Source organism: Gymnogyps californianus, chromosome 7 (assembly GCF_018139145.2).
Source record: "Gymnogyps californianus isolate 813 chromosome 7, ASM1813914v2, whole genome shotgun sequence".
Lineage (NCBI taxonomy): Eukaryota > Metazoa > Chordata > Aves > Accipitriformes > Cathartidae > Gymnogyps > Gymnogyps californianus.
The window spans coordinates 21,298,717-21,325,868 of NC_059477.1; the positions used below are offsets into that span (position 1 = coordinate 21,298,717).

General features: G+C 36.7%; 1 protein-coding gene across 1 annotated transcript; it reads right to left on the minus strand.

Moving 5' to 3' along the window:
• Window positions 1–8,589: 8,589 nt before the first annotated feature.
• DCAF17 (DDB1 and CUL4 associated factor 17) lies at window positions 8,590–27,090 on the minus strand. The gene is made up of 14 exons (XM_050899584.1): window positions 26,917–27,090; window positions 25,542–25,645; window positions 24,093–24,183; window positions 23,028–23,167; window positions 22,167–22,245; window positions 21,902–21,991; window positions 19,673–19,780; window positions 19,035–19,140; window positions 15,280–15,422; window positions 13,818–13,927; window positions 13,324–13,411; window positions 11,637–11,720; window positions 10,047–10,202; window positions 8,590–9,263 (listed from the first exon to the last, which is right to left on the minus strand). The coding sequence occupies exons 1-14, from the start codon at window positions 27,088–27,090 to the stop codon at window positions 9,075–9,077; spliced, it is 1,662 nt and encodes a 553-aa protein (XP_050755541.1). The 3' UTR covers window positions 8,590–9,074.
• Between the last annotated feature and the right edge of the window lie 62 nt (window positions 27,091–27,152).

The window sequence follows — 27,152 nt, forward strand, 5'->3', positions numbered from 1 at the left end:
TAGAGAGGAAAACAGAAGAAAACAAAACAGAATTGCAAAAGAGACAACAGGCAGCGCTAGCCAAAAGTATAACTTGATAGATTAGACCACTTTTGTCAAATCACGTATTCAGTTGCTTTTTCCTTTGCTGTAGAACATTCAGCTGGCTCTGAAGTCTGTTAAATGTAGTAGGAGGATATGCCCAAATGTATATTCCATGCTACTTTTCTGGTATTTGATTTGCTTACTTTTGAAATATATATAGTGTCAAAATACATATGAATTCGAAATTCACTAACTGATTGAGAGAAAAAAATACTATTCACTCTGGCTAGTCTTTGAGCTGTCTGATATGCTCAAATTGAGGCTTAAAAAATGAAAGGAAACAGTTTTATGGAACTCAAAATAGTTTCAGTAGAGTATCTGCTAATTCAAAGCCAGTACTTGCTAAAGTGTTGGAAACGTCTACATAGAGACGTGAAGACGAAGCCAGGTTGGAGTGGGATGCAAATACATTTCTTCATTATTCTCTCTAATCTCCTAAAAATAGATGTTGGGCTCTGACATTTTAAAGAAAAACTTGCCTTGAGCATCACTTGTATAATGATGTTTAGCTTTAATTTGCACAGATTTGATGTGACCTGCTCTCAGGATTTAAGTGGTTGCTCATTCTAGTGAGAATGGTAACTAGAACATCGATATTAAGTTTCATAAGTCACAGCATCTAAGAGAAGTGAAGATCTAAGCCCTGAATCTTCCGATACATGCACTCATGCATGAACTTCCAAGGATGCCAGGTTATTATTAGCTCATGAGGCAAGCAGGTAATCTCAATATTATGTTCATAAAAATTCTACTGTTTTCTGTGAATTGCTTAAATGAAGTGAACCTTTCTATTCTCTACTTGCAAACCACCATATAATAAAACCATAAATCTGCCTCCTTATACACAAAAAATGTCATGTGGCTTAAACAGCACAGTATTTATAGATAATCAATTTTGGAGGTATTTTTACCTGTTAAAAATATCTTTTTCTCTACTTCTCTGGAAGCCTTTACTCATTGGCTTTTAAACAATCAAATAATCTCTGCTATATTTTCAAAAATTTAGTGTTTAGTTAAAAACTATTGTAAAACCTTCAGATTTATGTTGAAATGTTACAGCTCGCAAAGCATCAGTTTCATAGTGCTTGTCAGTTCCATACAGGGAATTGCAAAATTATTATATGTAGTTCCAAAAAAAGGATTCATAGGCCTCAAAATGTGTCCATTCTTTCCAGTTATATGAGCTGGTCTAATAGAATGTCTTTTATCTCTGTAAAGCCTACAAACTAACGTAAAATACATATTTTAATCTACCTTCTATGAACCTAAATCTCCAAATTGCAAAATACTTCCAGTTCCCACTGATTTCAACAAGCTTTGATTACATCCAGCCACCCTGACAGTCCCATATAGGAACCTTCTACCCAAGTGGATTTTACTTATGCCTAAAACTGTTATCTTTCAGAAGACCTTAATGAATTCCTATAGCTCAAACTGGTGCACCCTGTTAAAGCAGCCAATAATGAGAGCAAACACAGAATTTTATTGAACTGAAAAATGAAGCCCAGTTTTGCCAGCTAACCATGAACAAATTGTTTTTAAAATAGAAGTGAAGAAACATGAAAGCTTACACAGTGTTAAATAAACCAATCCTGAACAAAGTGCAAAATGAATTGTTAGACAAAGTGGAATGTACTTTATGGAACATCTGTACGGCAGAAGAGATTTCAGAGATTACAATTAGTAACTCCTGCCTGTATTTCTCCTTGTTTCCCATTCTTCTACCTCTCCTTGCCCCACTTGATACATCTGTCAGATCGGCATGGAATCAGAACCAATCTTTAGCACAGCTACAATATCCAAGGGGATTGCATGTTTACGTGCATGTGGGAACTCGATGTCATACAGCTGACTGCTGAGGGCTGAATTACGCATTTGATAATCTGTTTGGAACATAGATCCCCACTGGCATAAAAATGAAACTGGCCTGTATGGGGCTTTCAAGTCTATTGGAACAATTAAGACCTGCTTTTGTTAACCATTACTCTGGATAGGTGCCACAGCAGTTTGTAATCTCTATTCTTTCCCAGAGCCTCCATCTCCTGGAGCATGTTGATGTTTTTCCAGTACAGCACCAACTCCATCAATGTGGTGCTCCCTCTCAGCAGTTCTGTCAGGACATCACCTAATACATGCGTCTTTCTTTGGGTTGCTGCATTGTCAGGTCTAGGAGTAGGATGACTGTGACTCCAGACCTGGAAGAACCTACGAAGTAGACAGACAAAGCAAGACCTACAAAACAGACAGAGATTCACAGATTATTTTGAAGAGGCAGCAGTGGACTCTTGCCTGTATTGTGCCTGCGGTACATGGCTGCTTGGCAACTTCTGTCACTGTTGCTATACCATTCATACATTTTGAGAGCAGCAGCTTAGACATAAATGTACATGAATGTTTATCTAAGCAACACATCATGTCACCATAGATCATTATTTTGTGCTTTTGATGTAACTTTTTTAATACAGGAAGTGTTTAGGAAGCACTTCTTCACTGAGAGGGTGGTCAAACACTGGAACAGGCTTCCTAGAGAGGTGGTCAATGCCCCAAGCCTGTCAGTGTTTAAGAGGCATTTGGACAATGCCCTTAACATGCTTTAACTTTGTGAGCCCTGAATTGGTCAGGCAGTTAGACTAGATGATTGTTGTAGGTCCGTTCCAACTGAAATAGTTCTCTCTCCTCTCCTCTCCTCTCCTCTCCTCTCCTCTCCTCTCCTCTCCTCTCCTCCCTTCCCTTCCCTTCCCTTCCCTTCCCTTCCCTTCCCTTCCCTTCCCTTCCCTTCCCTTCCCTTCCCTTCCCTTCCCTTCCCTTCCCTTCCCTATTCCAGCAACCAGTAACTGACTTGTCAGAGCTGTAGTTAGAATGAGGTTCAGTTACAACTTTATCTCTGTTTTTCCATGCTGGACAAGTCATTGAAGATCCAAGTCTTAGAACAGGACATTCCAAACGAGTTACAGTGTCCCTCAAAGTATTTGGACGAGTTTTTCAGAAGCCTGATGGCTGTTCATCTTGTAAACAAACAAAAATGCTGAGATAGTCCAGCCAGGTTTGTTCTGGCAGCTAATTTAACTGACTCTTGTGGAAACTTTAGAAATACCCCCTCAGAAGTTATCTTACCAGGAGTAATACTGACAAATGAGTTTAAGTAATTAGTGTTTGAATGGCACTAACAAACCAGAATGATCCTTTTACTCTTTTTGGCACCTAGTTCCACGTCTAAGAAGCAGAACCATTTGACCTTTGCTATTGAGGGCATCACTAATTTATCTTTGCAAAAATTGCGACTATTGAATAGGACCCTTCCTAGAAATAATCTTTACTTACTCTCCACCCTGGAGAGAGCTTTCAATGAGATAGAATAAGGTAGATAGTGCAGCTTTTGTCCAAAATTCTATACTGGTTATAGGCCAGTCACTATTACCTGTGCAATGAAACTCTTTATTGTGCTTCAATCGATAGATATTTTGCTTTGGTGAGTTGTAAAATATTTTTCTAATAATTTAAAGTCTTTTGTAACAATTTTTGAAAATTGTGGAACCGTGGAGCAGTAGTTGGAACTGCCAAAGGAAGATGATAAAATTTTACTGCTTGCACTTTTTATTTGGCTTCCGCTTTCTCATTTTCTTCCCCATTGCTCAACAGCCTTGTCAGTGAATATGTACTCTATGACAAGAGAAAGACAGGATGTGCACTCTATTTATGCTTAAAGCAAATCTTACCAAGAGAAGCCAGTCCTTCCTATCTTTTCAGTCCCTAGGCACTGACTGGGAAATTCCTCCTATATTTATCAAATACAAATAAAGATAAGGGGTAGCACTTCTGGGACCCTATTTTTGCTTCTCTGTCCAGATAGCTGATCATTGAGACATCATGGTGCAGTGGGAAAAAAAAAAAAAAAAGATTTTGTTGAAGTAGAAATGCTGGAACTATGCTGCTTTGGTCCACAAAACAAATGTTTATAAGACAGTTATAAAATCAAGTCAACTTCCAGGCAGCAGAAAGAAGGGGCAGTGGCATTATAAAAGGCTAAAATAGAAGAGCATGGTGTCAACAGTTGGGAGTTTCCTAGCTTTCCGCCCAGAGCATGAAAATGTGCTGCAACCGCGCTGCAAGTTACGTGTTAGAGGCAGGCAACACACGTACGTACCCAAAGTTGAGGCTAACTGCAGATCCAGAAGATAATCAGGAAAACTGCCAATGTATGAGTCTGAATGTGGAGCATCCAAGTAAACATGTTGATGGAATAATTTTCCCATCTGGCTTCTGGCAAGCAGCTGTTACTGGGGGCTGGCTGGTGAGCCTGCAATCCTATGGATCATGTGGAGTGCATTGCTTCTCCTGCAGTAAGCCAGAGCTCTTGAGCCACTCTGCGGAGTAATTCCAGTGAATTTTAGCTTCCCCTTCCATGCTTCCTTTATCTCTTCCTGAGAAGAATGTGCACTTACTCTTCCCTAAAAGTATAATATTCCTAAGAACAAAATATTCCTTCCCCACTCAAGTAGGAATAAGGCATTCATATTCCCAGTTTACTAAATGAGTTAAGCTACACCAACCAAAGCAGTTCTTAACAATTATACCATTGTAATTCTTCACTCTGCTAGGATACCTAGTTCCTTTTATTTTTTAAAAACCCCTATTTTGCAATTCATTTTAATCTCTTATTATACAAAGCAAGCAGTTTGACTACTTTAAATTTATTTAATCTATAAACATTAGAATGCGTTGACAGAAAATTCTTTTGGAGCTCCTGAAGGTTATTTTGGTCATCATTTTGTAACTTCAGTAAAGCAGAAATAAATACTAAAGTTATAGTTGTGTAAATGCCAGGTCTAGCAACCAGAAATCTTCAAGTGGTCCTCTCTGAAAATCTAAGATTGTGAAATAGCTGCAAAACAAAGATGTTCCCTTAAATATCTTTAACATTGGTTTTAAATACTGGAATATTTGTTTCCTTCTTTTAGTACTCATAATCTATTCAGTCTGCATATCAGGAGAGACACTTGGAATTCATGTTGATACACAGAAACTTTCGTCAAGTATGAATAGGGCTACTTGACCATTACTATACTATTCATCCATTCTTCAAAAGTAACATTTTTGCAGGAAGTGTCTGAATTCTCTGTTTTAGCAGGGACTAATTAAATTTCTCCAGTTCACGGAGATAAATAAAAGGTTCAGAAAAGTTTCAGATATGCTATGCAATTATTATTAGTGAGGCATTGCTACATACGTATCAGATCAATTCATACACCTTCCAGAAAAAAAGCTCTTTAAAGGTTTTGTACTCATGACTGTGGCAATACTTGGCAGTTGAGAAAGAACTCAGTTGCTGTTCTATAAATTCTTTTGTGGTTCAGCCTTAGAAAACCACGTTTTGACTACTTCTTCCCCTTTTTCACTCATATCATTTAGGTTTTGTACATTCTGGGAACAGCAGAAAGCTTGTATCAAACAACCTTAGGTGAAACCCAACATGAATTCACTAGTCCGTGACCTGTTTACTTACTAGACCAACATTTTCCCTTTGCAGGCAGAGTGCCCAGAGACTTTGGTTGAAGCAGCTAACAGCAGTTCCTCACAACTGTTCTTTAAGAAAACACCCAGTCTACATGCCACCCTATACGGGTGTCCTTTCTAGCAGGTATTCGTAATAGCAATCTTTATCATAACTGGGAAACAAATTAATTTGTTCATTAGCTGTTCCATTGTGTGGGATAGCTGTCAGAGTTCCATAAGGGAAAAAAGTTTCTTGCTGGTGAGTTTTTGGCAGTCTTCAGTTACTGTTAAGTAATATAAATGGTATTTTTCTCAATAACAAGAGGAAAAGAAAAGACAAAATGAGAATAAAATGAGCAAGAAACTGTGCTGTTAACGGGACATATCCAGAAAAAAAGAATAAAGAAACATTTCTCCACGCTGAAAATGGAGAAAGTTTGGGTGAAGTTACCTACTTGGCAAAAGTGGCTAAGATCCCTTCAATTCTATGTTTGAATTACGTATTTGAGAATCCTTACTCATGTTAACAGTTCATATATATATTTACATTTTTATATATATGTATATACATATATTCTTTTTTCCTTGGGCATCTAGTGCTCGTGAAAATAATGGAAGCATGAGCTTTTCAGCTTCAATCTTTTAAAGTATGCACTTGGTCCAGTTACTTGAGACTGCATTTGATCAAATTATTGAGGCTTTACCTGCAGACTCTGGAAGCCATGGCATGAGTGGTAAGCACCCCCTGAAATACACAGGAAGTAAGGGAACTCAGAATTTCACGCTAATAGTTCCTTAGTCTGATTTTTGTAAAACAGAAAACTATCAGTAAATGAGTTTCCTGATCATAAAGCAGTCAGCTGCTGCTTATGAAAAGTGAAGAATATTTTTGTCTTCTGTATTTTATTAATCTTAATTTCTGCATTTATAAATGGGAAATAAACTACATTTGAAGAAGTTACTTCTTTTTTTTCAAAGCAATTTTGTTTCTCTTTTCTTGTACTGTCACACTTTGGTGCTTGCAGAGATAATTATGCTGGGCATGTGCACAAGAATATTTTTTCCTCTGTAATAGAAACCACATGAGTATCCTCAGAATTTCTCCACTTTACAAATACTGTTATTCTTTAGTATACTGAATTATTCAGATTGTGTAAGAGATTTCCAAGTACCTAATTTACACTATGAAAAAGAGAAAGATAAGTCCTCTAGAATGACATAAATGGACATTAAACTGTAGGTCTACAGGTCAGATCTAATGCATTTATTCAAATGCATTTCATATCAATTTGATACTGCACAATAGTACAGCCCTGCCAGCAACAGTTACCAAAAAATGCTTACATATAAAATCTCCTGGCAAAAAGTAAATTACTACCTTTTTCTGGTGGATGGGTTTTGTTTCAAAATTTAACTTGAAATAAAAGCTGTTGATTCAGGTGGGCTGCCACCAAGCATGTGGGTATTTGTGTTTGGTTCAGATACAGGGTTATTTTTAACAATGTAAAAAATGTACTGGTTTGTGGTCAGGATTTTCCTCTCATTCAAACAGAAGTTCATTTTTTTAATTTTCTGGGGCTCTGCATAGGTACAGAAGGCAACACTGCTGTTCACAGCTTGAAAAGCACAACCCATAAGCATTTAGTGGTTCTGCTTCTCTGGTGTGTCCCAGCCCGTTCGTAAGCAGGGTTGTGAATATACTCATAGAAGTGTTGAGGGCTAGTCATTCTGGATTCTTTAAATAGCTTTCAAGGTGCTTTAAATTAAACAGAAACATCTCTCCTGTTTCTGAATGAAAATGTCTATGTGTGACCTTCCAGGATGGAACATCTGCCGTGATCTGTAGTGCAGCAACACACTGTGTATTTAGAGTGATAGAATTTCTTACACGAAGCCCATAATCTTCTTCATCAAGTCTGGGCTGCCTTTTGGTCATTACAAATTGCTGCATTTTTCAGAAGATGGGTACTGATGTACAATTGTTGATTTACCAGAATATCACTGCAAAAGTCTGCAGTAACTTAAAAATAACAGTCACTGGGAAGTATAGCAAACTCTTGAAAGCTACAGCTGATCTTCATGAGCAGTACTTGCACTATTTAATAAACAATGAAATTTAAATGTCTTGCTCTGGGAGGAACTGCTTCAATAATCCAAACAGAAATGAGCATAAAATACCAACATCTGCTCAAGAGTTGGATCTTCTGCCTAAGAGTATAAATTCATATTAGTTTTTACCCTCGTATCTTACTTATATAGTTACTTATATAGTAGCAGATAATGGACAGGTGCTCTTTCCTGGATACTAAGTGAAAACTTATTGAAGCTAGGGTGGAAGTAGAGTGTTGCTGCTGCTCTTTATTTCTACTGTTGTTTCATTACCTTCTTAGCTCTCCTTTTTGTGGTGTTTTTCCTTTCCACAATTGTACTTCACTTTTTCTTTTGCATTACACTCTTTATAACTCCTCACAATACATAATTTTTATAATTCTTCTAGAGCTCTTTACTGTTGCATCAGCTAGAATGATCCACACTTCATTAGTAAAGCTTGAAGTGAAAAGAAGTATTTGGTTTTAGAATTACCACGCTAATGACAATGGTGGTGATAGTGAGAAATTGGATGCTGGTCATCCCTCCAAGAGCTACTCTCCTAGGCCCATCTTTGGCTTGCATTTGGAAACACTCTTTATCACCATGAAGTCTACAGCCTGTGTTTTGTTGTTGTGGGTGTTTTTTAATTTAAAATGAAAGCTTGCATTCTGCAGAATCTGAATATACCACGTGAAGCTCCCATGCATCAGACAGGCTACACACAGTGATCAGGCTGAGCATCTGGTAGCTTTGGTTCAGACTGAACAACTCCTGACCCTTGACACAGGGAGAACCAGAGAATTGCTTGGTGTTATATATATATACATATATAAAAATATATAACTAAAGATCTATTAAAAAAGCAGTAAAAATACATAATTTATTAATACTCCTCTTTAAACCAAAACAAACACAACCAGAAAACCCGAGTGATTTTATTTCTCACACAAAACCAACAGAAGGATTTTGTCTAAGTGTCTAATGGTAACTCTGTCATTTTCATACTACATATAAAATTTATCCTATACAGTTTTACATACTTTGTTTAAGTAACAGTCTGTATTAAAGTTGCATAGGTAGAACTACATAAGACAGATCGCAGCAGATGGTAGATGATCAGTAAGTCCACATCTTTCTCCTTGATGTCCAGTATTTCAGTCAAATTGCTGATGAGAAGCAATAAATGCTGCATCTGGCATTAATGATGAACTGGTGAATACATGAAAAGCCATGATGGACTACAGAGAAGTGTACAATGTTACAGAGAAAAAAAGAAACAAAACCTCATGTAGTAGTACAAAATGTTAAGATTAAATCCTGCCTGAAAAACAGCAGTTGACTAATTCATATGTATGAAGTCCTTAAATAACATCCAAATTGAAGTCTCTGTAGTTGTTGTTTATAGCTTAAGTATATTCAAAAATTCTCCCTCCTTTTTTACAAAACACTCTTTCTGTTTTTTCATGGCTTGAACATTCGTCATCTTTTGCAGTATCACAGACCATTTGGTAAACGTAACAACTGAACCTCCTGTTAGGCTTCTGTTCTATATGTAATACAAGGTCTTTGTCAAAGTAAACTTCATGACTGTATGTCTGAAATGAGAAAAAAAAATTCTGATTGCAGTCTCTATTTCCACAACTTGCTAATATCCATACCATTTTCCTTGGGGAACAAAAAATATTTAACATTGGTGACCTCCATGATCAGACAGGAATTTTGTGTGGATACACAGACTGCTCTTCCAGATAAAGGACAGAATTTTAAAATTTTGAGAAGTTTCCCACATGCCTGTTTTAGGAATCTAAGTGCAATTCAGAGCATCTGATTTAAGATCCTAAGTTGCCTAGGCAGTCAATGATAAAAGAGGTGCCAAAGGTGCTGAATATTTCGGACCATCTAAGCTGGATGTCCACCTAAACTTGGACTGTATGAACAGCCCATTCCATCACTCCAAATATACACACAGTGAGGTCCATGCTTAATTCTATGCATTAATAGTTCAAGTTAAGCTAGTGAGACTATTTACAAGTTGTAAAGTTAAGTTGATGTAACTAGCCAGAAGGTGAGTATTCAAGTTGATAAATACTTCAGAAATACCTAAGGACAACCCCTCCCCCAAGCAAAAAACCAAACGAATCAACCAACAAAAAAAATCTTGATTTCAAATCATGGAGATTTTCAGATAAACAAACTACTGTCTGATGGAATACTTAGAATTTTTGAGTTATGATTATTATTTTGTACAAATCTCATCCATAGCACTTGGCAACACAATAGCATTGCCAATATCTACCTGCTTCAAATCTGAACATAAATGGTAGGTAAATGGGTATGGGGAAGTGTTAGCGTAAACAAAAGACAGGAATTCTCCTCACCACATCCCAGGACTCCAGTAATGGAATACTCTTAAGTAGAAGCCCATGTTCATTACAATGAAAGTCAAGGTGCGCTTTTCCATCAGCTCCTATTTGAGTAACTGCCACAGTGGATAACAAATCCAATTCATCTTCATAGTCCACAATTTTGAATGTCTTAGGAAAAACATAACCTCACGTTTATACATCAAATATAAATTCACATTCCCCTCTACCGAAATTGCATAGCTCTTTTTCTTTCAGGTGAAAGCAGAGTTGGTAAAATTCTAGTTCTTAAGTCTTCTGGTCTGATAAAGAAAACTTTGCCAGCCTGATACCCAAGAGGCATCTTTACCAACACAAGCTGTTCAATGTATTTCAGCAAAATTCCTTAAGACAGGAGAGAAGAAAGTGATGTTCTGAACAATCCTAATGTGCATGTATTTTATATATATCATACAGGAAATAGAAAAAAGTACTTTGAAAGCGACAGAAGAAACATACTTCAATTCCATGCCCTCTCTTGAAGCAGACATGTTAGAGACAGTATAGCTTAAAACCATTACTGGTTTTGAAAGGATGGGTATATTAGGGTAATTCCACTCACTTGAACATCTGTACGTTCTGTTCAGAGCTCTCTCTCGCTCCATAGAGTATGTGACAGTGAAGAACTGACACCAAAAGGTGAAGATTGTGAACTGCCTTAATTGCCTCTCACTGTCGTGAACCTGATAACATGCTCTTTTAAATTGAAGCCAGTCTTTCTCTTCCATAATGGAAAAATATCTACTGGAATTACAAATAAAGTGTAACAGTGGGAGAAAAAATAGTGTGCAGACTCTAATTTATTATGTTTAAAAAAAAAAAGTGGATAGAAATGAACTGCACACCTTAAGGGTTATATTGGGCTGTCCTGTATTTTTACCATAGTAAAATCTATTTCCTCAGAAAAAAAGAATAGAAATGACTGCCAGAAACTAATGAATTTTAACTGTTGTGCTTATGTCAATTACAGCTCCATCTCTAGATAGAGAGCTAAAAAATATTTTTCATAACCTCCTGAAGATTCAACACCAAGGCATGTGGTGTTTTCACTCTCAAGAAGCAGTTACTTAAATGAAAAATGTTAAATACCTTACCCTGCAATCTAATCAAAGTAATTGGAAGAGAAAAACATAGTTTTAGAGATACTATATGGAAGACTAGAGGAACCTAAAGCAGAGAAAAAAAGAAATATGTTTCTTTCAGTTCATAAAATGCTTTATAAGAAAAGCTTAAAGGAGATGTTTGAATGGAGAGAAGAGTAATAGTTCGTCACATTAACATCTAATTTCTGTGCCACTGAAGTCACATGGAGTTATGATGGTATCATGGGGCATAAGATCAGTTCTTAAAAGAAAGCGACTATCCAAAGCACACGTCAACCAAGGGGAAAAGACGACAGACAGAGAGGGGAAATGACATAATTAAGAAGACAAAGACAGACACAGAAAAGGAATAAAGAACTCAAAGATTAACACAGCTAATGATTACAGCCACCACACCTGAAATAAGAATGACTTCTGGCTAGCTAAACATCTTAAATAATCCATGAACTGCTAAATCAGTTACCTCTTGTTCTGGGTCATCATCCAGCAAGTTAAAACGCTTTTTTACCACTCGACCAGAAGCTGTTACAGTGACAGCGTTGTTCACCTTTGGAGAAAAAGAAAAAAGTGGCTCTAAACTTTGGAGCATTTTAGTTTCTTCCTATCTATTTGGCAATGTATCTATTTAATGTCTTTTGCTTTCTGACCTTGTTTTAATCTCTCGGATATTATTTTACTCATTAGCTATGCATGGCCCTAGTGCTGCTGTCTCTTCTTTATGAGGGCTCATGAACTCAGTGGCTTTGGTTGAGATATTATTGATGTTTACTCAGAGGTTCTCAGTCCTCTAGAGGTGGCAAAGGTTTTCAGCCACCATAATTTTTAGAACAGAAGTGACTGGAGCCAAGATGCTGGAATGAGAATTAAGATAGCTAAGTCACCACCAATTTGTTTCTTAAACTCTTACTTCCAGAAGAGGGGGAAAGTAGCATCTTAAACCACTACAGCTGCTTCCACTGGGCATCATTAACACCAGAAACATTCAGAACTGGGGTATCAGTGTCTTAACAGAAGTCAAAACGAAAAGGCACAGCACAGAGAGGATTAGAACTCATATTTCTTTGCTCTTATTGCAACAGAAGTTATCTAAACAAATCCTAAAAAACAAAAAAAAAAGGTATGGCAAGTCATTAGATGACAAAGCTTATCCTTTCTGAATTCAATGGAAGTTTTATTGCTGAGTTAGTACAGATTTTTAATACACAAACTTTTCTTCTGCAGAAGCTTCAAAATTAGTATCACTGATTTCCAGGGACTTTACAGTACTCATAAACTATAAAAACTTGCTTTTATGTAAGACATAACTTTGTATGCTGAAGCAAAATGACAGGTGCAAGCACTGCCAAAAAAATTGTCTTTACAAGTGTGCTCTTTGACCTTTTTGACATTTACATTGTCTTTGGGATTTTCTATCACAAAAGATTTCATGAAACAACCGAGGTGATTTAACAGCTAATTTCTACCAGGAGGTTCAGATCATCCCCTCACCACTTTGTTCTACCTTTCTGCACTCTTCTGACCCACTGATGATTCAGTTCTGTTCTGTTCCAGCTCCAGTTCAGCTCACCAAGCAAGCAGAAAAGTACTCACCTTTTCTGCTGGGTTATTGTTCTATTATTTTAGTGCACTGATTTCACTCACCAAGGGTTAGATGAATGCCAAACCTGTCACAAGGGAGTGACAGATGTGCATGGCCAGAAAAAGAAACAGACTTTTGGAAGCAACGTATTGTCTTTGTTGTCTTATGAAGACTTACCCCTAAGTTATGAAAGACTTGAAACATTTCTAGCATTTGTATGATCAACTTACCTGAGCACCAGAGATGCACACAATTATCACTTGGTGGCACCTTCTTTTGAAGGAAATCTGTCACTATCTTCTAAGTATGTTTTATATCAGTGATACATGGTTATACTGCACATCATAAAGAATGCTGAAAACTAAAGAAAAGACTGGAGCTTTCAGAAAGCTATCCTGAAAGTGTTACTGTTTTCAAAATTTTTTTCATACAGCTTAAAGTCCAATGAAAACACAGAATGTCTTTCAATAAACTTTGAATTAAGCCCATAAACCACAGTGATTACTCACATACACAAAACCCCCATGTATTGCTCAAAATCATACATTGTGATCTCGGACACTAAACTCACACAGTTTTCTCTATTGGCCACAATCGTAAAATCTTCTGCAATCTCCATTTGATCTGTATTAGTTTTAACTTCCTTAAGCTTCAAGATTCTACAAAAGAAACAGAAATTACAAATTAAGTCATGTATTCTAATCCACCTACTACAACACTTCTATATTCATAATTTTAAAAAATCAGGTAGAGTAAAACATCAGAAATAACTGAAATTGAAATAAATTATTTTTGTAATTTATGCTTATCAGTGCAATTTTAGTATGGTGGTCCTTGAACATTTTTCACATCAAAATCTAGTGTTGCCTGCCAGTGCCCACATTCATCACGTAGAAATCTGCAGATGTTTCTACCAGGACTTCTGATTCTGACAAATTAATAAATTTTACAGTTTCTAGGGCCTGATGAGTGTTTTGGTCTGCAAATCGTCAAGCTACTGAATTTATGCAGTTATGCAACTTTTCCTCTAATGAAAATAAGAGTTGAAAAAAAAAAGGCTCATACTTTATCAAATTTGGTCCCACGTGGATTATTCTACCTGACATATCTGGATGGAAATATATCCAATCAGGTTCCAGTGAACAGCATTTCATATCCTGTATGCCATTTTTTGCCTGAAGAAGGAAGGAAAAGCTCAGAATATTAGTATTTTTAAAGTCTCACAGATCTAATTAAAGAGGAAATACTAAGCTCCTCTCCACATACTTCTGAAGGTTTTTAAGTATTGCTCATAATCATGACCAGAAAGGATGGCAGTGGAACAATAATAATACTTAAAAAAACTCAGTTCCAATTCTCAAGATATTCCATGGAACAGTTTAAACTTTTTTAATATGCAATAAGCAACTACCTTGTACCATGGCTATACATGGTCCTACCTCTCCTGAAACCAAGCAAAATGAAGATTTAGCTTACACTCTGCAAACACTTCGACAATTCCAGCAATTTGAGTGTCAAGACATGAGATGTGTCAAGACACGAGAAAAGCATTAGCACAAACTTTGACTTGAGCTTCAAACCTCAGGCTCAGCCCCTTTTGTGCAAATATTTGTGGAGCGTGTAAGCCTGGGATAGCTTGTGATTTCAGCTGCAATCTTGGGATTTTGGCAGTGGCTTTTTATTGTTAAATTTAGCTGACCCTGATCATTCAAATTTTCAAATGTATGAACCCACATAGAAAAAACTAGGCGAGAAAGGATTGTACAAGTCCCTTTGAATCAAAACTGATCTTCAGCTATGGTTGTGAAAGATCTGTTTTGAAAATAAGAGATAGGAGGGGGATCATTAATTTGATCAGGCTAGTAAAAGAGATGAGGACATTTACAGATGAGAAGTTTTTTAGTGAAGAACCCTGAACTAACAGGCCTAGAAGCTGCCTGTATTACAGAAGTATCTTCAAGTCAAATCCAGATCCAAAATAAAAGCTGAGATGGAGAGCTCACACAAAGGAATATATGATGAATAGTACATAAACAAAAATAAGGGATGCTGGATTAAAGTGAGTAATAAAATCTTTCCAGGGAGAGAGAGAGAAGATACAAATCAAGGATAAACTACAAACATTAAGGAAATTTATTCTGCAATTTCTTAAAACTTAAAATGTTTCTTTAGTCATGCCATTTGGTAGGCTGACTAGTCAGAGGTGCATTAAGATGTTACCATGCAAGGAATCAGGTAACGAGATTCTGCTTGAGCCTTAACTTTTAAGCCGAGAATACAGTGCTATGTAGCACTGACAGTGCTACGATTATATTGGAATGAAGGAAATATCAGAAGCAGTACTAATTCAGAAGAAAACATTTTACACATGACTCCACTAGAGAGCAGATGTAACACTGTGGGGTGATCCCTGTGAGAAGACCACACTGGAAAACAACGGTATTGTTACCTCAAGCACTACTCAGAAGAGATGAAGAAAAACGTGATACACATTCATTTCAGAGAAGCTGCTATCTGAATATATTACCAAAGCATTGTCTTTCAGAGAACAAATATGGAAGACTCCTTTATGTTTTTTCTTGTTAGGTGTGACGATATAATGCCAAGGGTAACCTCCAATTTGAAATGCATTCTCCAGAGAAGATGCTTCAAATAGCAAAGGTGGGGTATCTGCAAATATTCGGTAATGTTAACACCATTAGTAGCAGAACAATCATAATTCCATTGATCCTTACAATTCTAAATTCCAATAAAGCTATTAATTCTTCAGAACTTTTGAAGACTGGTGGAAATACATTGGCTGTGATCTTTCTTCTAGCACCAGCTATTGTACCTCACCTAGCATCCAGGCACCACATGCAATTCCCTGTGGAGGGTTACTGCCTTCTCAGATCTTCATGCTGAACTGCTCTTCTGATACCTTTGACTTACTTCATTCCAAACAAGCTGGATAAGCAAAGACGTAGCAAACAATTAAAATTAATCCAGCTCATCTGAATGAGAGAGGACGTACCCATGAACAGATCAAAGAGCATATCAAAAGGGTCATTATTCTCTTGGGAAAAATAGTGATAAATAGCTGGAAACAGGCTAACAGCAGCAATCTCAAATAACAGAATTAAATGCAGAAAGACACCCAAATCTGAATATTCCTTCTCCTTTTGCGTAACACAACAAAATAGTGTGGACCACAATGAATGCAACCTGTAGCTAAGTTCATAAAAATCGATAAAAATGTAGGAATTTTTGTAATTAATGGCAAAAGATATCTAGTTTTCTCTTCAGTTCAGTTGGGATAAATCATACAGATGTAATATGCCATTGTTACAAGTCTTCTGTGTACTAAATGAGAGAAGCATCTTTGAATGAAATGGACTGCATGGAGCTTTACAACTTCTACCAACTAGCTAAATAAAAGCAATTTCTACAGCTGCTATAACTGAATCAACTTTAGACTGAAGATCAGCTCTTTCTAACAGTACAGAGACGTGCTGGGGAAAAAATATTGACAAAACATGGAGAAAATCTGCAATTAGAGGGGGCATTTAAACAGGCAGAATATAAAAACGCAAGCTGAATTACTGTGAGGAGAACAAGCTTATCTGGACTTTTGTGTCCCAAAGGTCTCATCCAAATTTTGACTTGTTCTTGTCCTGCTTAGTCTAGATAATTATCCAGATCCTAGCCAATGGTGCGAAGATGTCACATGACATCAGAAATTATATTTACACAATGCTTCTCTCTTTTTCCTTCATTCATGTTTCCAACAACTTAGCCATTTAGATTGAAAGGAATTAGTTCACTGCCCATGGAAATGACGTCTTTCCTAAGCTGGAAAGCGGCTGTCTTCTAGTTGTCTTTTGGACTAACACATAGGAAATGGGAGATTCTGTGCAAGATATAACAAAGTATAGGTTATAAAAACTGAGGCATCTGCTGAAAATGTAGAGAATGTTGAAGATGGAGGCATAAGCAGAGGACATACTGATATTAAAATCTGTCAGAAAATGAAAAATTAATCAAGAAAATGTGTTAACATTTTACCCTATCGACTTTTTCTTTTTAAATAAAGCATATATAGCAAGGCCTCTCAAAAATTCTGGTAGGTGGACTAAATGATACATTTAAATGCACTTCAATAATATAACAATCCTAAGCTGTACAGGGTGCTGATAAAAATATGCCTTTCTTTTTATGTTCACTTGGCAAAGATTTGCAAGATCATAGCCACCCAAACCACTGTGATAGTGTGACTCTGCTGCCTCAACTCCCTCCTTCCTGCTATGTGTCACTTGCTCTTGTTGCTCAACACCTCCTGTTCTCATCATTTGTAAGTCCCTTCCCTAGCATTGCCAGTTTTCAATCTCCAGTTGAGCTTTGTTGTTCACTTCCTTAGAACTCTCCAGCCTCATCTAAACATAAAGCCATAAAGTTGTTCCTGGCAGCACTAACAAGTATTTGTTCTAAATGTGGAAAAAAAAAACCCAAACAACTCAGCAAAGTATTTTCCTCTCTGGTTTTCTGGGGGTTTTGTGGTGGTTCCACCCCCCACTCCCCCCGAAATTACTGTATCCTCTATTAATAAATCAAACTACAGTTTTAAGTTCTGGACCTTTCAGAAAGTGACATAATGAAGGTTTATAGGTACCTTTCCATTCCTTCCACTGTGACCAAAATCAAATCCTTACCAGTCCCTAGCTGTAAATGATGTGGTGGGTACATGGTAGCCTATAAGTTTTGATCTCTACATGCTTCTTCTTGGGTACCTAACACACCATAAGAACAGCACCGTAATAACTGCCATCCCTTCAGGCAATTTCTGTAGGGAGGCTAGGACTAAATAAGCAGAAAAATTACACATAGTTAAATTATAGTAAATACAAGCTTAAACTCTGAAACTGTTAAAATCTCGCTCACTGAAGCATTACATTACATTGAACAGTCAGTCAGCCATCTCATTCTTAAAAGAAAACAGCTCAAAAACCACAGGAATGCAACTATCTGCAAAGAGCAGCCATGGCAAATGTCTGTCATGAGTTCAAAACTTCCTAACCGCAAATTCTTGAATAGGATTCAAGATCAAAAATGTTTTCTCCAATACATTGGTTTTAAATCTCAAAACTAAAACTACAATGATCTATAAGACATGAGAACAAATCTGGTATAGGCTTCCTATTAAAGCTCCCACAGCATGTTTTCCACAGGACCCCTAACATTAAAATGTGGTTTTGCAGACTGAGACAGAGAGGAAAATGAGGAGAAATTTCCCTTTGCAAAACCTGAGACATCAATTATAGCAGCCTATCACTTTGTTTTGATAAAACATTGCATTATAACTGAAAGCCTTCACTATCTAAGTCTGTATTTTATCTTTGTGTTTTTCCTCAGGTTTATGTAAATCTGGTTTGGTTTGCCTGTTATCTGACACTGTTTGTGAACATAAAGATCAAAAGCATTTTTTATGTGGACAGTCGCCTGTAAAAAACATTTAATACAGAAACATTCAAAATTAAAGAAATAAAAGCATGCATTATTTGATATTGGTGAAACCTACTTTTTTTTTTTTTTTTTTTTAAGTGCCTCAAGTGTGAACTTGTGAGAATGTATTTTTAAAGTGAAAAAAATGTTTCAAAGAAAGTCTCAGGCTTTGGTCATTCATTAAGATTCTTAGCACCAAATTCTAATCTCAAATGCACCAACAGAAACGATTGTTTGGTTTCCGAGAATTAAAGTCATTACATAAAGCAGAACATTCATAACTTAATGATTTGAGGCATAAGAATTGTTTTGAATAGATAATTTGTTCTCAGGAATTAATTTTATTGAAACCGGCACATTTCTGACAATTTGGAATTATCAAAATGCAACTCGGACAAATTGTGTTTGGTCTCCTTGAATTCCCTCTGCAAGTTAGATTAAACTTTCTCACGTCTTTTGCTTACATACCATATACTGTTTCTAGGTGTTACTAACAGCTGTCCTAGACGTTCCTCTTTCCCAGGAGCAGTTGTGTCCCAGGAATAAGGAAGGGGTTTCCACTTCATGCATTGCTTATGAAATTTTTCAAATAGCTTAGTTGCTATATTAGTTTTCCAGGTAAGTCCTACATAAATTCTTGTAATCAGAAGTAAAGCAAAGCACATTTTTACTATAACGTAAACCCAGAAATATAGCTACAGTACAATATGAGTACAGTAATTTTAATGTTTTTTCTTGGTGTGAAATAAGTCATAATCAATCCATAAAAGCCACCAGCCAAGATAATACAAAGATCATAAATACCTGTTATTTTAATGTTACATGGAAGACCAAATGGATACTTTCCTACAACTCCCACTTGACCATTCCAGTCGAATTCCTGTCCCAAATCAAATGGCTGTTCCATGAACTAAAATAACACAGAACAATTTAGCTTTATTGATGCATATTTACTTGCTGTTTAGTTTTACTACTCTGTTACTACTGCATTCTTTATCTTGTTAGATACTGCTTGAAGTCTTATTTTTGAATTAACATTTGATTTTTGCTTGGAAGAATATAAACTCAAAAGTCTCACTGCAGTTCTGTTTCAGATCAAACAATCTTCCATGCCCATCACTTTCTAGCCTTAACACTCATCTATAACTACAGACTAGGTATGTAAAGAAGAGCACACCCTGGTCTAGCATTTACATAGCTCCTCTCTGTATGTGCTGAAGTGCCTGTCTGACCCTGTATCTCCTATGTTTTGCCACCTGTAACTGGTGTGGGTAGAATTTTCTGATAGTGTACCAATTTGCATCTTCTGACTGTAAATAGATTTAGGCAAGAACTCTATCCTTTGACACATTCCCCATGTACCTATGTGGCACTACATGAATATTTATGATTTGTTGCCCCACAACAGCATGGACTGTACGAAAAATACTGTATTTCATTACCTGTTCTGAGATGGCCTGGAAGTTATAGAGCTTGACAAGACCCATGCTATACATTACAATCAGGATTCCATTAGAAACAGCAACATCTGTTACACTATTACCAAATATCTGGAAAAAAAAGAAGAGAAAAATATTCTATTAGGGCAGAAATAATTGAGAGACAATGTAAAATACTGACATGATGTCCTTAATTTTGCAATCGCTTCTTTATTCTGACCAAACCCTATGATCAGTGTTTTAGTTCATGAAGTTTTCTGTAACTCATCTGTTCTGCTGAGTTTCTATAATACTTTGCACTGCACTAACACCTGAGGTTAGATTAGTCACATTCTGCAAGCAGATTCATTCTCTAATCAATTCTCAGTATATCTGCATATCATGTTACCCAGTTATTATCATACACGAATAGATTATATTACCCAGCATCCCACAGGAATGTTAGCAAAGCTAATAACTCAATCTAAAAGTACTGATTTCAGATGTTCCATTCTTTCTTCATCACCAGGGTAAAATACTAGTCTAATCATGGCTCTATGACTGTGTACAGCTGTACTAAAACTACATTATCCAGCTGTCACAGAGTACAGGATCCTCTCTAAATCCAAATTAGACACATACACGAGAAGCTGACTTACCCCTTTTAATAATTATGCAGTATTCATTTGTGCCACTGCTTAACACATCTCCACTGAGAAAAACCCAACAAACTAATTCTTAATATTTAATGAATAACAACATGTGAAGTTCATAATTTTTTTTTAACAGAGATGCTTGGAAATGTAGAGTTTTCATTTCTCTAATCTGAATCACTATGTGAAAAAGCAATTAAAACAGGGTTAAAACAGGCTTAAAAACAATTAAAAAAAAAAAAGAAATCCAAAAGCTGTAATACTCCTAAATCTTAACACTATCAATGATCTTGTGATCAGTTTGGTCCCAAAAGACACATTCACTCCTGAGACCTTGCCTTTCATTTAGTCTTATGGCTCTTTCTCAATACATTTGTTAGCCAAACTCTAATAGTCTTCCAACCCTAAACTCGCCTTTCCATCCTTGAGACCTTAGCTAGTCTGAACTCAGTTTATGGTGGCGTACCATCTCAGTAAAGCTGATGCATTAGGCGCATTCTGCAGTCTTGAACAGTAACTCTAATCTAATAGTAACATTCCACTGATCTGTACCAGGCTTGGCACTGCATTCACTGGTTGCTTCCTCTGCTGGGTGTATTTTCGAATCCCAAATTCTGCCCTCACGTTATTCCTAGCTGTAACAATTACTCTGACGAGTACCCAGTTCAGGCCCAACTGAAGAAGTACTCTTTTAGATGTTTCACCTACTACGACCATGATGAATCTGGCATGCCATTCCTAACCAGATACCGGTAATGTTTTTTCCAGTCCTAAATACTAGTTTTGAACAGAACAATACACAGTGCCCCTAAACTTTCATCGGCCCAAATGAAAAATGTTTAACGCCACTCCTTCCCTTGCCAGCCCAATCTCAGTTACAGCCTCAATCCAACCCAGCATCAGCTAAAACCCACTAATGGCTCTGGACCCCAAATGAGACTGTAGCTCACAGAGCTTTGAAGACAGAGTTTGCATGTTTGTACTGTTCCATTTATAAGTTGTATGCAGAGCTCTCTTGACTTAAGATAGACATGTTTTTTCACCAGAACAGTAAAACTTGCCATCTGGCTTGAGGTTTCCTAATATATACGCTCTTACTTACAGGGCACAAACCAACCTCAGAAAGGTTGTTTGCTCTTGACTGATAAAGCAAGACACATATTTACATTTTGCCATTCAATATCAATGATAATACAAGTTCAAAACATTTGTAACTGCACGTAGAATTCATAGACTATTACCAGGATTGGGTCAGAAGCACATCCATCTTTCTTTAAAGATGTGAAAAGAAGTCTGCAAACACTTTAGGATTCCCTAATTCTTATGATTGCTGTAAGTAAAGGCTAAAGTCCTTCTACATGTCAAAGAGTAACCCAATAGCAGAATGCATTTGTATTTTCTCTTCTGGTCATTCGAATTAAGAATCTTCCCCCCAACGCCCCTATCAGACACAAGAAGAACATTACTGCTAATTAATGTTTCAGGGCACTATGCTTTTACAAGCTCTAACTTTGACTTCTGAAATTCTGCGACAATTGCCTAAACTATGCCTCTCATACAACTACAGTACAGATCACAATTAATAGAGGAATTAACTTACCTTTTTGTTTATTTCTAGCATTCCAATGAATGAAAGAGGCAAAACTTGGAATACAGCAAGATAGAACAATACAGACTGTTGGATACCTGCCTGGGAAGGAACAACAATACTGAATATAATTATTATACTTGAGGCATTTACTAATGGTAGGACACCTTCATCTTCTACCATAATAACAAAGCATGTCTCCATCTCTGTCCTTGTAAATTTTTTTTGATCAATTTTGTAAAAATTTAAGAATGACAGAGTTTTTCAACAAACTTACCTGCTGTGCTGCTGCAGGGAGTTTATTCTGAGCTGACTTTACAACCATTACCTCTTGAGGAGTATCCCAGCTCAGATACCTATTTGTGACAAAAAAGGCCTATCTTAATAATTTAAAAATCATTTAATAATAAATACATTATTTCACATAAAATATAATCTACTATAACTAGGCAGATCCCTGTCTCCAGGCAAACTGTTCAGTATCTGATTCAGGAGAGGTGCCTGAGATGTTTGCTGTTTGCAATAATGCAAAACCCATGGAACTAGGAATGGCTCATTTCATACAGGATTGCGAGAAAAATTCTGAAAGTATGAACATTCACTATCTTAATTTTTCTCCTTCCCTTCACAAATCACTGCTTTCTTATCCTTCAGCCTAAAGGAAATAATTTCTTTCGAGAACTTAAAAAAAGATGCAGTTTACCAGAAGCAGTAACTGCTCTGCTTTTAAAGAGCAAAATGGCTACCCTATGGAGAAGAATGCTTTCAAGTTAAAAATGGCTTAAACTTTAAACGTATTTTTCTTATGTTTTACGAAGTTTGTTTTACAACTCTTAAAGGTCCTTTCCCGGTATGTTGCTATTGCAATATTAAAGGCTGTAAAATTGTCAGAGAAAAGCCAATAGCAGCCTAGTTTTTATGGCTTTTGTGGAACTTCATACACAATGTAAGACCATAATACTTAAGCTGCTGAAATTCTTCTATAGAAAACAGCACGCAGAAATAGTATTCCAAGTAATGTGCTAGACTAACTAACCTGAAGTCAGCCATAGGATAGTACTAAAATAAACATGATTCCTTTTCTCCAGTATAGTACTAATGATTGTTAATTATATAAAGCCTAGGCAATGTTGAATACCTGAATTTGCAACAGGAACCGGCAAGGTATATTTTTTCCAGTATTTCTCCACTATCAGCACAGAGACGCAGAAGCCAGTTCTGCACTGTCAAGACTATGAGGGAAGATTTATAGTCTGATGGACTTGGTAGCATTTCCCCCTACATTACAAAAGGTTATCAGAAAAAACTTTGTACCAGAAGGATACATAACATTTTGAAACAGTAACAAGAAAACAAAAGTTAATAGACATTCCTCAAAAACTAAAGGTGGAAGGCTGCCTGCAAATAACATCAGGATCTCTAAGCTCATGTCTGTACCAAATAGTCATCTGACTACCACATAAATAATCTGTTGTCACACTTTTTGCAAGGCAGTTACCTTTTCTAGGAAAGACACCTTTTAAAACTTCCTTGCCTTGCAAAAATGAAGTATAACTGCTTATCGATCTAATTGATACCAGTCTTGAAGAGACAATTGTTTAAGTATTGCAGAATAAGACATTCAATGGTAGCTCAACAGTAACTGCTAAGAATGGTATTCACACTGGCACCTCAAGGATAATATTCCTAAGCTCTGTGGACACTGGATGAGAGAAAAACTCCTCAAGGAGGAGGGAAATTATACAATCTATTAGCTAGAAACAGCAAAACAGCTTTTGGGCAGAGTTGCTTCAATGGGTCTTCAGTTTATCTGCTTTTTTTTTTATGTCAACAGATCTGGTAAAAACTAAAACTCCCACCTACTGTCCTTGCTAATTAAAAAATAAAGAAAAAATTAAACAGAATTTATGTTGTAAGGAATTAGAGTTAGTTGCATAAGCATAAAAGCACTGTTTTTAAGATCTTCCATGGAAGCTCACAAAAAAGCATTTGAATGTGCTATTGAGAAATTCAGAGAAGTATACCTCTAAACGTTCAGTCAAAATAAATAAGCACACGTTGCAAACCTTAAATGACCTAACTCCATAAAAACACTGAGCAAATAGTTTGCAGGGAAAGAATGCACTATTCTAAATATGTTTCGCTGAAAGATATTAATTTGGTTTTTTGGACAACAATGCTCTAGTAAAAAGAGTAATCTTACCAGTGGGCATTCCAATAATAAAGCATCTTCTATTTTTTCTGACTTAGAACACTTTGGCTTTTGATAAAGTATTCTTGGCTCTTGCGCAATGCTGGAGAAAAATGATTGCTAATCATTAGTCTACTTTATAAACTTTCTATCAACAAGTCATTTCATACAGTTTTATAAATCCTGCCTTCTCTTTAGGCAGGTCAAAAATCTAAACATCTTATTTTTACTTTGTAAATATAACCTGAAATTGCTCTCAAAATAAGGCCTAATAAACAATAGTTAGTATAATGTAATATTTAAAAGCTAACCTTCTATATATTTTGTGGTTTGGTGTTGTGGGTTTTTTGTTTTGGTTTGGGTTTTTTGTTTTGTTTTTAAATAACAAACTTAAGAGTAACATTCTTCCTTTAGTGATATACATTAAAAAGAAAGCACATTCCAGAAACTAACGATCATCCTGGAACCTTCCCCTCAAGCTCTTCCAGTGTTGCCTTTCATAATATAAAGCCGTGGCATCATGTACAGGTATTTTAAAAAAAACGCTACTACTAGAATAAAAGCTTCGTACTGTGCACAGTTTTCCCCTCAGCGAGAGGATAAGACAAAGACAAACCTGAAAGATGTTAGACAGGTTAACCCAGTATTGGAAAGCATTCAGACAATGCAGGAACAAAACACGGCTAAATAGATTTAGATCTCTGCTGTGACAGATTGATTTAATTAACTCAGTGGTTTATACTGACAGAGTGATTTGTCTTTTACATATCATATGACACTGTCTCAAAACTGTTCTGACCACAACTTACTCAGCAACGCAGTTCTCCAAGTCCCTGCTACTTCCCTCACAAGAGGGATGGGCAAGGACAAGGACTGGTGTACGCAGGACTTCCTGTCCTCTACCCTGCCCTGTGCTGCCTCCTAAGCTGTGCCTCTGCAGCTGGTCATGGAACAGGAGAGTACATCAGATCAGAGAACTGATCTGCAAAATACATTAACAAAAACCAGCAAGTACTCTGCACACTGTACTTTTACACGAACAATAATTTACTTCTTGAATGCAGAATTCATAGACATAGTACCAAGCTTGTTACATAGGCTGATTTTGTGACACATTCTTTAGCACACTGCTAGTTATCAGATCACAAAGAACTACTGTTCATTTGGCTTTTTAGTGCAAAATTATAAAATGGTGATAATCTTCCACTCCTATTAAAGTGGAAGTTATACAGCACCAGTAAGATCAGACTTTCTTTCACCAAAGCAAGTGTCACATTAAGACACAACGGCATCTGAGTGTAATTTAACAGAGATTTATGCACCTGGTTATTTTTTGTTCATAAGTAAATTCCACTCAATTCACAGGGGCTATTCAGATGAGTAAAGTTAGCAACATGTCTAAAACAGAATCACAGTGTTAAAACTGTAAGCCAGGGTAACTTTTAATTGTAAATTTATTACCTGCTAATACAGCACTGGTAATTGTCCAAGTAAATTCTTCCTCTTTCATATGCAATAGGAGATGCAGAATGAGTTGTCCAAACGTTCTTGAATTTAGTACTTTCCTGAAACAGACAGTGGTTGTAACAGCGATGGCTTTTGTAACAAACCTTGCTTTTGGAAAATATTTTATTTGGCTCCTGCAGCTTAATAACTTACTTTAATTGAACCTTTGCTGTTGAATACATAAAGGAAAATCTTATTTGTTTTTTTAAACCAAATTAGAAGACCTTTTTCAGGGAAATTTTGTATTTTTTTTAAACCAAATGAAAAGATTTTTTATTAACTATTATGGACTGCAGGGGTAATGAATATTTTGTCATTAACTTGCCTGCATTAAAACTAAAACTGACAACTAAACTTTAATGGCAACTTTAAAAATCAAGGACAAAACTTCCCAGAGTGTAAATACGCACATAACTCTTTTATATGTAATTAACTGAATGAACATCTGACTCCATTCTGCTGCTGGTGTCTTGTGTGAATCGTAGAAAAATGTGTTTACAGTTATTTGCAAAAAGTGCCTGAAATGTTAATGGGATAAACTGCTCACACAAAGTTTCTTGCGTGCGTTAGAGACATCAGGAGCTCTATACCACTAACAAAGGTTCCAGTCTTACAGAAGTATTTGTGTAAGTCAGATGTACTCATTTTTATTTCAATAAACCTTGCATGCCCATTGATCTAGTTGCGTAAGTGGACACTTTAGCTGACTTCCAAAAAATATATTTTCAATATAACATAATTGCCAATTCATTTCCACATATTCACTTTCAATGCATTTCTATCAACTATTGCATGGGAGCAGTACTCGTTTTGATAAAAAAAATCAAGTTCACTTCAGTCTGTAATTGGTTTAATTCCTGTTTTTTCTGTAACATATATTTCACCGACACATTAGGGGTACGTTTACCTGAAGACCTCTGTTGATTATGTTACTTTGTTGTGAGAACTCCATTCAAATTTAACATTGATGCTCCCTAAAACACTATGAATTTAATATTGGTATTAAATCTTAAACCATCTTAGGGGAAGAAATTAGTAATATAAAATCTCGTAAGAACCTATTCCTAACACGATTATTAGATTTACAAGTGCTTCTGCAGTTTTTCCACTGCATAGTCCTCTCTACATTTCTAGGTCTGAGCCTCATGAGATAAATTTAACCATTTCTAACTCTCTTCAGCAAAACTGCAGCTTTTTTCTCCCCAAATTTGTTAGTCAGCGTGACCAGGAACTTCTCAAACACCTGGGTTGAGGACTGACGCTCAGACCACCCCGTCTGAAAGCCAGTACACGCAGGGGTTCAGCCAGCGCCGGAAAGCATCGCTATTACCTGACATACTATCTTTCTGAGGAGTCCCAGGTTTTTCCTGTGGGCGACACCAGCATCTCTGGCATAAAAGCCGTGGGCCCTGCGGGTGAGGAGGCGGCAGACGTTGTGAACCCCGGGCGCCCGGGAGGCGGCCCTCCTCCCGCCAGCGGCTGAGGCGGCTGCCTGCGGGCACATTCCTGGGCCTCGGCGCAGGCTCGCCTTTCTCCCCGGCTTCTGGCTCGCTCTCGGCGGAGCGA

Coding starts and splice junctions, on each gene's coding strand:
- DCAF17 (XM_050899584.1), bottom strand. CDS start 27,090: ATGTGCCCGCAGGCAGCCGCCTCAGCCGCTGGCGGGAGGAGGGCCGCC. Junction 24,184..25,541: donor TACCAGTGCTGTATTAGCAG/GTAATAAATTTA, acceptor ATTTTTCTCCAG/CATTGCGCAAGAGCCAAGAA. Junction 9,264..10,046: donor TACTGGAGTCCTGGGATGTG/GTGAGGAGAATT, acceptor TTCTCATTTCAG/ACATACAGTCATGAAGTTTA.